This window comes from Microtus ochrogaster, unplaced genomic scaffold (genome assembly GCF_000317375.1).
Source record: "Microtus ochrogaster isolate Prairie Vole_2 unplaced genomic scaffold, MicOch1.0 UNK16, whole genome shotgun sequence".
Classification (NCBI taxonomy): Eukaryota; Metazoa; Chordata; class Mammalia; order Rodentia; family Cricetidae; genus Microtus; species Microtus ochrogaster.
In genome coordinates this window covers 5,453,423-5,469,712 of record NW_004949114.1, presented here as the reverse complement: position 1 = coordinate 5,469,712, position 16,290 = coordinate 5,453,423, and the positions used below count along the sequence as shown (strand labels likewise).

Below are 16,290 nucleotides of genomic sequence, written 5' to 3'. Positions count from 1 at the left end.
CATCCTGCCTCTTCCCTGTGTGTCCCACACCCTTCGCCCTTTTGTGTTTCCCTCCCCCATTAAAGCGAACCCACGTGGGAGCCGCCGTGTCGTGTCTGTGTTTGTTCCGCCGTGTGTGTCTGTCCTGTGCCCCGTGTTCAAGAAGAACACCCCCTGCACCCGCCTTTTATTATTTTTTAAGAACAACATGTATGACCCGAGTAACTTAGAAATGTGTGAAAGTTCCGATAGGGCAAAAGGGACGTGAACTTTCATCAGACCCTCTGCTCCCGCCACCTCCTGTAAAGGCAGGATGGTAGCTGGTTTGAGTTGATCAGGGCCAGACTCTGCTGTGGCGGCGGCGGCAGTGGCGAGCGAGCATGTGAGGGGAGGGGTCTCACAGCAAATTCGGGAGGGTCCCAGCAGTGCCTGGCACTGGCTACAGTTGGCGGAGGCAGCGGTGCGCGAGCCCGTGAGGGGAGGGGTGAAGTTAGGAGCAAGGCGGAGAGTGGGGTTGGGGCCTTGAGGGGGTTTTGGAAGACCGAGGCAGTGGGGTGGGGCGAGGGAGTGACCCAGAGGATTCCGAAGTTGACTCGGACAGCCGGGGCTTCTGTGACAAGCAGAGATTATTAGCTGCCTGCGTGATCGTGACCGGCTGTGGGAGAACTTGGGTGAAACCGGATCGGAAAGGCTGGGATATATGGGACGGGGGAATGGGATTTTTGGGGGGATTTAGAGGAGCGTGAAGGCGACCCAGAAGGATATTTATGCGGGATTCCTGGAGACCTAGGAACGGAATGTTTAGAGGCGTCATGGCGGGGAGGCGTAGGCGAATCCTTTCTGTACCTAAAAGAAACCTTTGAAGAAGGAGGGTTAGGGGAGGTGTCCCCTGATGGGGGGGGTGGGAAGGGGTAGTTCCACGAGGTCACCGATGGGGGCGTCATCAGCCGGATCCATAGTCAGGGCAGAAGGTTTCGGTCCCATAGCGGGAGCGGATTCCTGGAGGGAAGGCATTGCCAAAAACATGTGAGCAGGTGGACAGTGAGAAGAAGTGGGAGGGCCCATGTAAAAGAAAGCCTAAAGACATGGCTCAGTCTTTAGGGCCATGTAAAAGAAAGCCATAATGTACATTAACTCTTTCCTCTTAGCTGACCGGTGACAAAAATTTGCCAACTCTTGCAGAGTGTCAGGGTCAAATGAACCTTGGGAAGGCCAGCAGAAAGAACCTTGTAAATTGTACTTAGGCCAAGTTTTGGAACAGAGGCGTGTCAACTTAGATAGTTTTATGGAGGGGATGAGGGCGTGAGGCTCGAGAGCTTCCAGAAGCTGCCCGAAAGGGGAAGATGGGGGGATTGGTTTAGAAGACTTAGAGCCCATGACTGAAAACGCAAGCCTGTACGCAAACAGGTACCGTGGACGGTACCTTGAACACGGCAGCCAGGAGTACAGGCGTCCGAGTACTCGAGGGGCGTGTTAGAGCTCAATTGGCCCGAACCCAACTACCAACGGGGGAAAAAAGCTCCGGTTGGGAGGAGACAATTAAGCTTTTGGGGGCTGACCGTACAGCCCGGAGGGCAGCCGCTCCGTAGTGGGCCGGAAAGAAGACAGGAAAGATCAGAAAAGGAGGGGGAAAGAGGCTGGAAGCACCAAACTTCCAGGTGCAGATGGAGGCAGGTTTCAGCCGAGGGCAAAAAGCCAGGGGAAGGAGGAGGGAGGTCGGCGACCTTGCCCAGGAGGCAGCAGAGAATGCCGGCTGGACAGACTCTGAGCCCCCAGGGGAAGGAAGCCAAATTAGGTTTACTCACGAATCAGTCAGTGTGAAGTGGCCGTGGTAAACAGGTGGAAGTCGGTTCAAACCTTGTCCCGGTGAGGCCCGAGCTCCGGGAGGCTGGGGCCCCAGATACCGGGACTGAAAGGTCACCGAGTCGACGATGGCACCAAAATGTTGTTTTTAATTCCTGGCTGGCTTTCTTGTTTTTTAACGGGGAATACAAAGGCTTCTGGGAATATGTCCGTGTCCAGGAGAAAGCTGGGAACTGTAGTTCCGCAAAGGAACAACACCCACTACCTCTGCTCTTCACAGACAGTCCCACAGCTGTCCCCATCACCTCTGCCCTTCACAGACTGCCCCACAGCCGTTCCCACCACCTCTGTGCCCTTCACAGACTGTCCTACGGCTGTCCCCACTACCTCTGTGAAAGACCCTCAGAGAGGACCGTCCCTCCAATGAAGACCCCAGAACTCAGGACACTCCGAGACCACAGGATGCAATTAGCAAGAGGTTTATTAGGTAAACAGGTACTTGGGGGTGGCAAAGTCTTTCGGAGGACTCGTGTGCATGCAGACTGGCAGGAGGTCTTTTTATAGGAAAGAGGGCAGCAAAAGCAGATTACAGAAGCAGATGCATAGTTATTGGTCAGTTGGAATGAGGCAAGGGGCATAAGTGGTTTTTCCTTTGCCAGCACAGATGTATGGCAACAGATATTCTGTTCCTTTTTGGTTTTTCCTTTCCCAGCACAGATGTATAGCAACAGATATCCTGTTGTATAGATGTCCTATCTCACAGATATCCTGTTTTGCAGCCAGGGGCCCTGACCTCACTCTGCACTTACATCTGTTTGTCAAGAGCCTTGCGAAATGACGTTACAGCAACTAAGCTGGGATCTTTCATAGGGGGAATTGTTCCTTTTGTAAACTGCTAATATTCTAAGTTTGGCACATGTGCTGACTACAGGTATCCTGTTTTCCTAAGCAAACGGGATGTTCTCATGAGGCTGGCTAGCTGCAGGTCCTGAAAATCTTTCAAACAAACAGGACGTTCTCATGGGAGCATGCTAACTGCGGGTTCTGAGTGGAGGTCTCTCTTACAGTGGAGGTCTGTAGGGTCTTTTACTCTGCCCTTCACAGACTGTCCCACAGCTGTTCCCACCACCTCTGTCCTTCACAGACTGTCCCACAGCTGTCCCCACCACCTCTGTCCTTCACAGACAGTCCCATGGCCATCCCCACTACGCCTCCTCTGTCCTTCACAGACTGTCCCACAGCTGTCCCCACCACCTCTGTCCTTCACAGACTGTCCCACGGCTATCCCCACCACCTCTGCCCTCTATAATCTTTCCACCCTCTCCCCTGTGATGATCTCTAAGACCTGTGGCTGGAAAGTCTGATACAAATGTCTGGGTTGAGCTCTCTCCAGTGTCTTATTCCCTGCACTTTGACCAATTGTGAATCTTACTGATCACCATCGACTACAAAAGGAAGCAGCTCTGATGAGGGTTGAAAACTGCTCTAATCTAAAAGTGTAAATAAAAGTACTGGAAGGAGAGTTTGGTTCTATGAGAAGTTTATTACCTCTATCTGGAGTCAGATGTTGCTTTCCTCTGCCACTGCTTCCCAAAACCTCAGAATCAGGCTGTGAGCATGGACGGGTGATGTGGAATATGGCTTATGTCAGAGATGCTCTTAACCGGCAGATAAAGCCTAGCTGCAAAGTATCTGTCCTTTACCTAGGCATCACAGTCATGCAGAGGGAGAAACTTCACGTTCTACAATTTGTTCCATCAACTAAGTATCCTTGGATACATAAATATGCCTGTCATGCACTAGAGAACAGGCCAGCTGATGATGCTAGTGACAAAAGGACAGTGCTCATGTGGATACTTTACTGATTGGTAAGTGGTGAAATAGTCAGATGGTGAGCAGGTTTGTTCTATGGTCACAGGCTAGTTTGACATGACTGGGTGCTACAGAGGATGTGGGCCCATATTTCTTTTTTTATTATTTTTTTAATTAATTTATTTATTAAAGATTTCTGCCTCCTCCCCACCACTGCCTCCCACCCCCCACCCCCCCCATCAATGGCATGGTGACCAGAATCCCAGGCCACAACTAGCACCTATGGCACAGGAGGTGGTCACCTAACATTTACTGACAGGCTGTCGTCAGGGTCAGGATATGCTAATGTTGTTCTGCTCCTTCTTTGTAATTTGGAGGATGCCTGGGATAGAGATGCTAATTCAGCCTACTTGACCAAGCTGGCTACAGAGAAGGAAGATGAAGACCTAGAGGGCAGAGAAAGACTTGAAGGTGCCTAAAGTCATTCCCCTGGTTACCTAGGAAACAGAATGCTAATGAATTTACCCTCAGTTTATGTTTTGGTATAAAGGCTGTTTGGAGAATAAACACGGGTGAATTCAGGATGTGAACTCAGGCCTTCATGAGGGATCCCTGAGAATCTCCCTCTTGATTAAGCCATGTGAGTTGTGTCAGGTCCAGAAGAAATAATTTAGTGTCTGAGCTGGTACCAGACCATGACAAGAGGCTCCATGATGTGGTGACTGGGGTGACCCAGGAAAATGGAGGCTAATGGGTGATTTTTGTGTTTTTCATAGTCAGGGAGCATCAAAGGTTAATTTCTCTAAATATGAGATATCCTAATCTGTGAAGTGAAACTAGATATACAGACTTTGCCTCATCTACCTGCCATAGGCCTCATGTTCTGGCAAGAAATCTTGAGCTGAGCTAACATCTTTCCCCGGCTCCCTAAAGTTATGTCCATTAAGGAGAAGGCCATTTGTCAGCTTGCGTCAACAGATCCACTCATGTGACAAGTATTTACTGGGACTTGGCTAACTGCCATGAAGTGGTTGATCTTGGAGATGCATTAATGAGTGACGTAGATAACATATGTGATATGGAAGGCATGGGGAGTCCTGGAAGCACGGAAGAGGAGTGTGTAGTGGGCCAAGTGTTCAGCAGGCAACTACAGGTCATAGATGGAAGCTGACTGTGATAAGGAAGGAGGAAACTGGCTCAGGAGGGTGTTGCGACAGTCATACTGCCAGCATGACTTAAAGACAGGCAGGCTAGGGAGGGAGACATGGCTCCTCACTGGAGAAACATTTCTCTTGGTGCCTAGTACTGTATGTCATGATGATGTCATGATGGTTTCAGGACTCAGTCTTCAGACCTCCTTCAATTACCTTTGCATCATCAGAAAGTTGAGGATAGTACACTTTAAGAGGAAGTGACCTAGATTCTAGGTGTCTTCAAGCTATGAGGAAGAACTGAGGTGTAAACTGCTAGCCCAATGTTGGTTATAAGTTCAATATGAAAACCCAATTTAAGGCCTAGACTAGCTGTTCTTAGGAGTCATTCTGTATACAGTTACATGCATGAAGAGAGCTTGGTTGATTATAATTCTAGTAAAGAGTGAAATTACCTGTTCTACAAGGTGATGGCCCCTTGTTCTTAACAGCTGTGCTATGCCTGATGGTGTTGCTCTTTGTGGCTCAGGCAATGCTTCCTGGGTCCTGTTGTCAATTGCAGTGAAGACGGGGTAGTAGCCCCACTGTGCACTAAGCACCATAGGAGGCTGGAATCCTTCCTCATATGTCCAGTAACTTGCTGCTATGTTAGTATCTGCTGCACTGTACAAACAGAGAGGTTGACTGGTATGTCTAAACACATGTCTAAGAGCTGCCACTGCTAGAACCCAAGCTTATGATTATTGTGCTCTCAATACTTCCCATGGGAGAAAGGCTACTGGTATATTCTGAAAGAAGCAATATAGTTATAGTTTTTCTTATTTGAAGCAGCTTCCATTCAGAAAACAAATCAGCACCACGTAAAACTTAAGGAATCAAAATCAGTAAAAATACACCAGCAAAAGAAGATTCTAGTTTTTTTTTTTTAATTTAAGATTCTAGTTTTAAATCAGGGGAAAAATATAGAACGATTTGGAAATGGAATGTGTCATTTATCCATGCATAAAGATACTGAGTTTAATTTTATGCCACTAATTGTTCTGATAATAGGATAGATGGCAATACTGATAATAGGATAGATAGTGATAGCTGATAAGAGGATAGATAGATGATAGATAGATAGATAGATAGATAGATAGATAGATAGATAGATAGATAGATAGATAGACAGTGATAGCTGATAATATGATAGATAGTGATAGCCTGGGACAGACCACCAAACAAAACACAGAATCTGGTTACCAAGGAATTGACTTTATAGCACAGAAAAATGCATGATTAATAGACATAATGTTAAATTATGTAACAGATTAAATACACAAGCTTCTCTGGAACTAAAAATAATATAACAATGTAGCTTAGAGATGATGAGTAAGAAATCAAGGCATCATAAAAATGTAAATACCGAACTAAATGTGTGGGACAGCGGGCTCTCAGGAAGTGGGAATGGCATCCTAAGGTACAGATCTGAATTCAGTACCACTATTCAAAGTTGAGCGGACTTGGTTTTGGTGATTTTCTTACTATTCAGTTCCTCATCTATAAAATGTGGCTAACAAGTTATATGTCTGGTCTGGATCACAGTGAAGATAAAATGAAATATAACTTAAAATATCTCACACATCATCAAGCACTAAACATATATTTGCTTTTGGCAGTGAAATATTAGCCCTCTGGGGAGAGGAAGAGGGAAGAGGCAATGCTTGGAGAAATGCGTGGTGGATAGGGCAGGCTGGCTACCAGGGAAGCCAAGCTCTGCCTCAGACAGAGTTGGATGAGCTAAAGGGATGTGAATATGGGAATTCAGAGACACTTTAAGGAGGAAGAATTTAAGGATTGAAAGAATGTGGAACCAGAGAGGAACAGGGATGAGTGAGTTAGTGTGGAACACAGCTTAGGAAAACTCCAAGTCTAGGAGCAATAAAAGATTCATGAGGCAGAAAGTTCATGTGCTTTGATGAGTGCTTGGTGTTAAAGGACAGCGGGGACATCGTGAGTGCTCGTGTGCACTCCGGCCTTGCTGAGCAGCTTTGCCATGGGATGGTTCTCTGGATCAGCTAAAGGAAACAAAATACAAGAGAGGAGGCCTTGAGATCAGTTCAGAACACTATTTAGGCTTGCAGCTGGGTTGGATCCTTATTCATAAACAGGTATTCTGGCTTTACGTGGCCTGAAGGCAAAGGCAGGGCTGAGCAATGTTAACCATCCACTCCCTTAGGATCTCACTAGCATTCTTCAGAGGTTTGCTCCATTGGTAAGCCAGGAGCTATTTCCAGGGCACATCATCTCATTCCTTTCACAGCAATGCACAGCTTCTCATTTCAGCTTGTAGGGTCCAAGTTCTAACACCAAGAGTGGCGGAGGGCCAGAGGAGCTTGGTAGACTGAAAAAATTTCAAGAGATGGCAGATAAACAAACATGGCCTACTTTATGTACTAGCACCCAAGCCATTAGAAAAGCACATGGCAGCCTATGTGGGTCACACACAGGTAGATAACAGCCACACAGGTAGATACAGCCATACACAAGGACCATTGGTATATAGGCATAAAGACAAACGCACACAGTAAGACCGGTGAGCATAAAGTCCTCTACAGAACCTCACAAAGTGGGTTTTTTTTGTTTTTTGTTTTTTGTTTTTTTTTTTTTGGCCAGGAATAACTGTTTAACATTGCTTACTCTTGGGTTCCCCAGACATTCAATGTCAACCATTTTACCCATCTACCATGAGCACCATTGGGCATCTCAGCCCATGACAGAGACTTATGTCAGCAGTACCTTGTCTAAATGCAAACTGGCCCTAATGATCCTCTGATAACCCTGCTATGGGATGGATTTCTGGTAAATTGCAGTGTTGAGGAGAATCACTGATTCAAAAGATGGTGGCTATAACAAACATGTTTCCAAATTCTTAGATACTATCTTCTGGAGGCAGAGGAAAGTTACGGAATTCATTTACTCTCTTCTACCCTTGAACACACTGAATGGAAGAAACTCGGGTCTTTTCCCCAGGACATTCCCAATCCAAAAGAGCCAAATCTTGAAGTCTTGGCCTTTCTTCTTCCCCATCCAAATCACCAGCCATTAAAAATAAAAAGGCTCTAAAAAGTAAACAGAAGTACATTAAATACAAACAAACAGTCACAGCTTTAGGGATCTATAGAAGGTATTTGTTTTTAAGCCAAGGGATCTTCAGACTTGTCATTGAATGATACTTATTTTACAGAAGATTTTTATATATGATTACATTCATTATCCTTATTTAGCATGATCCAGTTACATAACTCTTGAGCATACAGGCAAAGTAGCTGTGTATTGTACTACAGAGGTAACTTGCTCATTCATGTTCATTGCTGCTCTTTTCACAACCTCCAAGAAATAAATAAAAAAAAAAACCACAGATGCCTATCAACTGATAAGTGGATAATGACGATGTGTTAAATTTACCCAATTGAATATTATTCAACTGTTAAAAAATAAAATAATGAAATTTACACGTAAATGGATGGAGCTGGAAAACACTATACTGAATGAGATAACCCAGACCCAGAAAAGCAAATGCCACATGTCCTTTTCATGTGTGGATGCTAGCTTTGAATATTTTTTTATTTAAAATTGTTTTTACAAGATCAAAATATAATTACACAACTTCCTCAATTTCCTTTCCTCCCATCAGCATCTCTTATGTGCCTCCTCACTCTCAAATTGATTGCTTCTTTTTAAATCTCTTTTGTGCGAGCATGCAAGCGTGTGCACACACACACACACACACACACACACACTACTGAACCCATTTAGCTTTGCTTATATGTGCTGCATGTGTCCAGGACTGACTACATGGGATTAGACCTACAAGGGAGGTCATCCCTAAAGGCAACTGATGCTCCTTCTTTCAATGGACAATGACCACTTGAAGCTCTTTACCTCAGGGTGTGACCAAATGAAACTCCCCTTGTCCCCACTGGCATGTCAACTGGTTTGCCATCGTGGTGGTCTTCTCATTCAGGCAATCATATTATTGAGAAAATACTCCTGGCTGCATTTTCCCTCTCATTTCTAGAGGATTCAATCTATGCATAGACTCACAGGGCTTCTGACTCTTAAAATCTTTCAACTCTCTCTTCCCCAAGTTTCCCCGAGCCTTAGGTTTAGCAATTGTGCTGCAAAAGTATCAGCTGAGATAGGCATCCTGTAGTTACCTGTTTTCTGCATTTCTGCCAGTTGTGAATCTTTAATGGTTTTCATCTGTTCTACGATGGAGCTCCTTTGACACTTACCTGTAGATATAAGGTAAGGATTCAGAAAACAGTCATAAGTTATATTGCTTTAGGAGCTTGGCAGTAGTAGGGTCTCCTCTTGAGTCTATGACTTCTCCAGAAAACAGGCAATTTATATCCCCTAGCATAAATTCCTTCCCACTGACTGGACCTTGTGTCCAATTAGACAGTTATTGCTTACCCACCAGATAAAAGCACCGCCATTTCACCGTTCTGGGTATCTTGCCAGTCTAGTCACTGGGTGGGACAATTGATTGTTCCTCTACCTTGGCAGCTTACTTTTGAGACTATTAAAACCACTCCTCTGGGAAGAGGCTTCCAGCTGAGCCCCAGCTTGACTGTTCCAAGCACTGGAACAGGGTCTTACCTTTAAATTCTGGGAGGCAACTTAAAGGTAATGGTAATAGCCTATATTTTGGGGGATGGTCTCTTGGTCTTCCCTGACCAACAACTCAAGGAAACATTTCTCATATGTGGTACCGGGGTGTTTTTATTTAGGGAGTCCACCATGGGCTTTGGGGAGAAGCATTATCACCAAGTAGTACAACTACTTCACACACACACACACACACACACACACACACACACACACACACACCTCAAAAGTGCATTTCACATAAAACCACTACAATCAGAGGTCTAGATGAAAAATTAGTTTTATCTAGCATGGACAGGAAGAAGGAATTGGGAGGACCAGAATCCTTAAGTATTAGCACACTGCTGGGGTGGAGGGAAACCTAGGAATGAAGGGTGAAGAGGCCTCCTGGGATGGCTCATCCATCTCTTCTGTCCAAACACTCCCATACCATGCAAACACATTCCTAGATGGGAGCAGGCAGTCTGAGCCCAGTGGAGAGCGGTGGATGAGGAACATCCAGTCATGACCTGTCGCAAAGTCACGTGGGCGTTGGAAGGCTGTCCTCCATGCCCAAGTCCTGTCTCACAGGCTTAAGAGCAAGATAAAAAGACGGGTGACCAGAATGCTTCCATCCACTCACATCTGGAGGTGTCTACAGAGTCTGTACTGCGTGTCACCCCGGTAAGTGTCCCAAGCACGGGAGCAGGTAATTCTCCAGTATGGCCAGGTCAGAGCAGGAGTGAGGCTGTACAGGCTGCAAGAAGCATGAATTATGATAAGAGAAAAGTAGGAGCAGGGTGCTATTCCAAAGTAGAGAATGAGGTAGAATCTGAGAGTATTTGGAGAGGTGTGCTACATTTTCAAAGAGACTAAATTATTTTCTGTTGTTTGCTGTGTCCCTCTGGTTTTGAGGAACATGGGCCACTTGATTATGTAGGGGGCACTGGAATGCAGTTTTGAAAGTCAGTCATGTTCATTTTTGGAAAAGATGCACTGAGGACCCTGGTATTAGGGCAAGAAAAAAGAGCCACTTTATTAGTCAACAGGAAGACACTGTGGGAGCCTGTACAGGAGCCAGCAGGTCTGGAAAGGTCCCCATGGGCTGCCTGGGGACCAGCCAGGGACAACAGCTGCACTTCTCTTCAGTTTCTCCACGTATAAACTGAAGGTTACAAATCAATTTCAAGGACCTTTTGTAATGGTAAACTGCTGTGGTGCAGTTCCCTGAGGGGCGCAGTGGGCCACATGGGCAGCAGGTTCCAGGCAGGGAGCCTGGCTGGGTGGGAGACCTCTGCAGGTCAGCTGGTCCCATGAGGAGCCCTGGCAGATGAGAGACAGAGACAGATAGGCACTCCATGCAGAGAGAGGGTTTGGGTATAGTTTATTCTGTGAGTTATGGGAGGAAAGGGAAGGGGACGGGGAGGAGGGGGTCAAGGAGAATCTACCTCTTTCGAAGAGAGAGTTTGCAGGCTGGAAGAAGGAAGATCTGCTTGCCTAGGCGGAGGGGGAGGGGAAGTGGGCGGGGCTTGTCTCTTAAAGGGACAGGACAGACCATTACATCTTTTGCACTTATAGCTTGCTACATTTCTGCAAAATCAAGTATTTCTGAAATTCCTCCAGAGGGAATGCCTTTGTTCTTTTCTAAAAGAGCTTTTCACCTCTAAACTGTCCTGAGTGTTTTCAGGGGTCTGGGTGATGTGACAGAGTGAGCTCATTGACTAGACACTCAGGAGATTCCAAATGTAATGATCCGTCCTGTCCCTTTAAGAGACAAGCCACGCCTCCCCACCTCCACCAAGGCAATCTGATCTTCAGCTTCCAGCCTGAGTCTCTTCCTTTACCTTCTCCCTCTCCAAGAGGCAGCTTCTATCTCTCCCTACTTCTCCCCTTCCCCCTCTCTGTTTCTCTGTCTCTGTCGCCCTCTCTTCTTCTCTTCTCCCTTCTCCCTTTTCTTTCCATAACCCACTAAATACATATCCAACCTCACTCTGCATGGCATGCCTATCTGTCTGCCTCTTGCCCTCCGTGTGGCTCCCTGTCCAGGACCAGCTGCCTTCAGAGACCTGTAGAGTGGTCTTGTGGCATGCTCATCTGTCTGTCTCTCTTCATGGGACCCATTGTGGCCTACTGCAGCCACTTGAGGACTGCACCATCTCTGCCTGGGACTGGCTGCTTTTGGTACCTGCTCCTCACTGCTGCTGCTTGGGGACCTGCAACATTCTGCCGCTGCAGCCACTAGGCGATACCCAGCACAGCGTTTCTGCAGCTGAGCCCCTTGGGATCCGCAGCATTTTCACATAATCCATTACACTAATGATCAACTTTCTGGGTATATTTGGAGACTGTGTTGCTTAACTGATTCTAAATGGAGTTTGGTGTGAGACACTAAAACAAAGCACTCAGTAAATGGTGAAGGTGGTGAATACCTCATGTGCGCTCTTCCTGTGTCTGATTGCAAGACTCACGAGGGAACTAGAAATGAAACTGAAAAGACAATACTGGACAAGGTGGTCTTGGAACTTGGATCTGACTTATGTGTAACTCTCCCACAGCTCCCGAGCACTCACCAGTCAAGATGTCCTGCCAGCAGAGCCAGCAACAGTGCCAGCCCCCTCCCAAGTGTGCCCCCAAGTGCCCTCCCAAGTGTCAGACCCCAAAGTGCCCCCCAAAGTGTCCTCCTAAGTGTCCCCCTAAGTGTCCCCCTGTCTCTTCCTGCTGCAGTCTGGGTTCCGGGGGCTGCTGTGGCTCCAGCTCTGGAGGCTGCTGTGGTTCCAGCTCCGGGGGCTGCTGCAGCTCTGGCGGTGGTGGCTGCTGCCTGAGCCACCACAGGCCCCGCAGATCTTTCCGTCGCCATCGTCAGAGCTCTGGATGCTGTAGCAGTGGTGGCAGCAGTGGCTGCTGTGGCAGCGGCGGGGGCAGCAGTGGCTGCTGTGGCAGCAGCGGGGGCAGCAGTGGATGCTGTGGTGGCAGCAGCGGTGGCAGCAGCCAGCAGTCTGGGGGCTGCTGTTGACCTGGGCTGTGAGAACACTTGAAGCTGTGCGGGAGGAAACCATGTTCAGAAGACCTAGTCCTACCTGCTATTCTGCCTTCTCCTCCTGTCCTCCATCTCGAGGTCACTACAGTACTGAAGTTTAACTGTGGATGTTCTAAATTTGTTCCTATATTGCTTGCTCCCTTCTGGGTTTCAGAGAAATAAAGCCTTTCCCCATGGTCCTCACCAGACTCGTGTTTGTTTTGCATCCTGACAGCATTTTATAAGCCAAAATGACAAGGGCGGGGCCCTCCCCTTACTTGGGAAAACCTATATCTGGGAAATCTATGTTTTAAAATGGGTAATTTCTTTTAGGGTGGATAAGAAACCACATAATACTCACCCTGGAGGCGAAAAATTGTCTCTGTTGTTCTTTCCCAGTCCCCAGGGCCGAAGACATTCTTATGGAGACTGACAGATCCTTCATGGCCCAGGGCTCAAGTATGAGGTCCTTGTAAGTTTCTCTTGTCTTTTCCTTTTGGGTCTCTGATCAGTTCTTTCAGGTACGCTCATGTTTTATTTCTCCAGTGACAGTTTTTACAGTTGAGTATAAGTGAAAAGGCCTGCTTGCACACCAAAGCCAGGACCTTTGGGTGGTTTAGTCAAGGAGGTGAGGCCCCACAACAGAAATGCCCACTCCTTGGCCCAGGTTTTGGAACTTTCCCAATCTCTTCGGTATCCTTGGGTGTTAGGTCTTCGTAGTAGTTGTCATTTATTTGAACCATTGGAGCATTTACACAGACCCCCTAAACACTCCACTTCTATAAGATTGAAGAGTTGGTCAGGTGTAGTCTCTCCAACCTTTATTCCAAGCTTTCTTCTAAGGGTCTCCAATATGCTGTCAGAACCTCGAAGCATACAAGGTGTAGTAGTGCAGACCTGAATGTGGTACTTTCTAACTGGCTTTCGATTATACATTGTATAATATGTTGCTACTTCATGTACTCTCATTGGAAGTACATGTAAAACTTCTGCCACCTTGTTCATAGCAGATATGGGCAACCAGATCCAGGACTGGAAGCACAGCTGCTGCTTTATGCCTTTCTGGGTAGTTTTTCACTATTGCCTCTATCCTCTTATAGTTTTCTGGTGTGAAATCAAATGGAGTATCTGGGTTATTCTCAGGACTATCTCTATGCACAAATAAGGCTCCTCCAGCCCCATTTTGCACAGCTGTTTTATGCAAATTCCTTATATGTCTTACCCACTGAGCAGTGAGGCCAGTTGCCCTGGCCCGCAGTGCCAAGAAAAACATGGCGGACACAAAGTTCTCCAATCCTGACTGCTCTAGGCTGATTCCAGAGGAACGGGACTCTGATCAGTTCTTGACCCAGTGTCAAGCAAAGGTGACTTGTCAGGGTCCAGCCTTGACTGTCCCTACATTCCAGGGTAGGGTGTGTGGATCAAAAGTGTTGGGCAGAAGAAACCGATACAAAAGAAACACAGAGACACAGGACAGTACGGGGAGGGCAATCCAGTGAATATTGAATGTGCCCACATTTATTTCTTATTATCTTTGAATATCCCAATTGACAAGAGGGGAAGAAAACAAAAGGCTTTTTTTTTTTTAAATCGTGGTGCAAAGAACAAGCAAAGTGATTACCATCTTAATACCCCAAACACAAAGTAACCACACCCTAGGTCAAGATATCCTTGTCAGTAGCCAAACCTTAAGTCAAACCGCTTGTCATTAAGGAACAAGAATAGGCCTGAACTCTCTTTTAGTCAGGGTGGAATGGACCCACTTCTGTGGCCCCTATAAAGACCGGATGTGAGTTATTTTTCTCCCTCTTTCATGAAAATCTCCTTCTCCAAAAGAGAATTCCCCACAACTCCCATCTGTTTTGGAGGCCAGGATCCTGATGTTATCTGAACAATACAAGCAGCTCCTGACACTTCTGTGATTATCACTCCCTGTTGAAAACTCAGAGTACAGTGTTTCCAGAAAATGGTCCAGAAGGATGGGATGGGACACTCAGCTCCTCATTCTCTGAAGACCACACCTTGTCCTGTTCTCCACATTCTTATTGTGAATTGTTACAAGGGCTAATCCCAAACAAGCAGGTTCATGAGCCACAGGTCTCTCATTGTGCACCATTCATGTCTGTGAAGACAAGACCACGTCCAGCCTATTCTTCAAGATCAAAACAGAGGCCAGAGAGGCTTAGAGTTATCAAGGTATCTGCCATGGTTGACCTATGCTGTCATGATATCTGCCATGGCTCACCTATGCCAGCCCTTCCATGTGGAGGCAGAGGAACCACATGTCTGCTGTTGCACTTGAGTAAGCATAATTAAGGATCTTAATCAGTCCTTTAGATTCCTTTCCTGCTCTTTGCTTCCTGGAAACCCAAGGATAATACTTCCTTTATGCAGATCCAACCAGATAAAGAGGGTTGTTTTAAAGTCCTTATGACCTCTCCAGCTAAGTGCAAATCCTTCAGGTGCCAAAACTAGATCTTATTCCTGAAAAAAATACAACAGAGGCAAAGTGAGTACATAGATTACCCAGAAAGAGACCCATCATGTGAAATAATATCAAATACATTAACTGGGGCATTGTGTTAGTAGAGTTGCTTCATAAACAAAATTTTAAAAATTCATACAATATATTATGGTGACACTTCTAGGTCCATGGTCCAGCTGCAACTGGGGTCTGTGTTGATGTCATCTCAAAAGGCCTCAGGAGCCAGGAGAAATGAAATCAGAAGGCCATGCTGAATCAGTCCCGCGCTTCAATGCCCTGGGAAAGCTGGCTTTACCTCACCCACTACAGAAAAAGATTTGGCCCTGACCTTCAAGGAACAATAACACCCATCCCTGACTATGTGAGAGGCTGAACCAACCCTGAGAGCACACACATAGGGGAACTGACTCTGCCCCCTTGCCTGAGGCAGTGAAGGCTGTGGCCCAGAATGACCAGGCTCACAGCTGGGCCTCGGATTGACTCACCCTAGCATCTACTTTATCTAGGACTTGCTGGAGCTCCTGAAGGGATTGGACCCGTGGAACAATATCTGCAAGATCTCCAAGACTGGGGGGCACCATAAGATATCCCAGAGAAGACCACAGGATATCCCAGTTCTGGTGAGGATCCAGTGAGGGTGGTGTACCAGAAACCAAGAGACATTGAACCAGACCGGTGACTCATTGCTGTGAGCATTTGACAGTAGAACTGATGGGAAAAAGGGCACACTGTATGGTACACTGCTCTGAATGCCACCAGGAGGAATGAAGAGGTACTGGGGAGGCAGGAAAGAAGGAGAAACAAAGAGATTTTTGTATTGTTGTTGTTGTAACTTTTGTTTGCTTGCTTACTGTTTTATTTTCTTTTGTGCAGGGGCATAACAGGGATAGGCGAGAATATGGGGGGATCAGGATGTAAGCAGAATTGGAGTGCATGATGTGAAACTCCCAGAGAGTCAATGAAAGACCCTACAGACCCCCTCCTCAAAACCCGCAGCTAGCATGCTCCCAGGGGAACGTCCTGTTTGCTTTATAAAAAAAATCTCTGGATCAGCAGCCAGCCTGCTCTCATAAGAACATCCCATGTGCTTGAGATAGAAAGACTGCAAGGCAGGATGTCAATAAGATAGCACATCAACAAAGCAGGTTAACTGCAAAACAGGATTTCTATAAAGATAGGAACAGGATGACTATTGCCAAACATCCATGCTGAGAGAGCAAACTATTTATGCCCCCGCCTCATTCCGATCAACCGATAACCACGCTTTTGTTTTGTTTCTGTAAACTTGCTGTTTGCTCTTCCCTATAAAAAGCCCGCCCTCCAGTTAGCAGGTGCGCAAAGTCCTCCAAAAGACTTTGCTGCCCACAGGTACCTGAGTTTACTCAATAAACCTCTTGCTAATTGCATCCTGT

The 16,290-nt window shown here is 46.5% G+C and overlaps 1 protein-coding gene and 1 pseudogene across 1 annotated transcript; one reads left to right on the top strand and one right to left on the bottom strand.

Annotated features, from left to right (window-relative positions):
* Positions 1-11,955: 11,955 nt before the first annotated feature.
* Positions 11,956-12,390, top strand: LOC101993869 (late cornified envelope protein 1C-like). The gene has a single exon (XM_005367320.1). It carries the CDS (start codon positions 11,956-11,958, stop codon positions 12,388-12,390), a length of 435 nt encoding a protein of 144 aa, XP_005367377.1.
* Positions 12,391-12,948: 558 nt separating this feature from the next.
* Positions 12,949-13,666, bottom strand: LOC101993583 (annotated as a pseudogene).
* Between the last annotated feature and the right edge of the window lie 2,624 nt (positions 13,667-16,290).

Coding starts and splice junctions, on each gene's coding strand:
- LOC101993869 (XM_005367320.1), top strand. CDS start 11,956: ATGTCCTGCCAGCAGAGCCAGCAACAGTGCCAGCCCCCTCCCAAGTGT.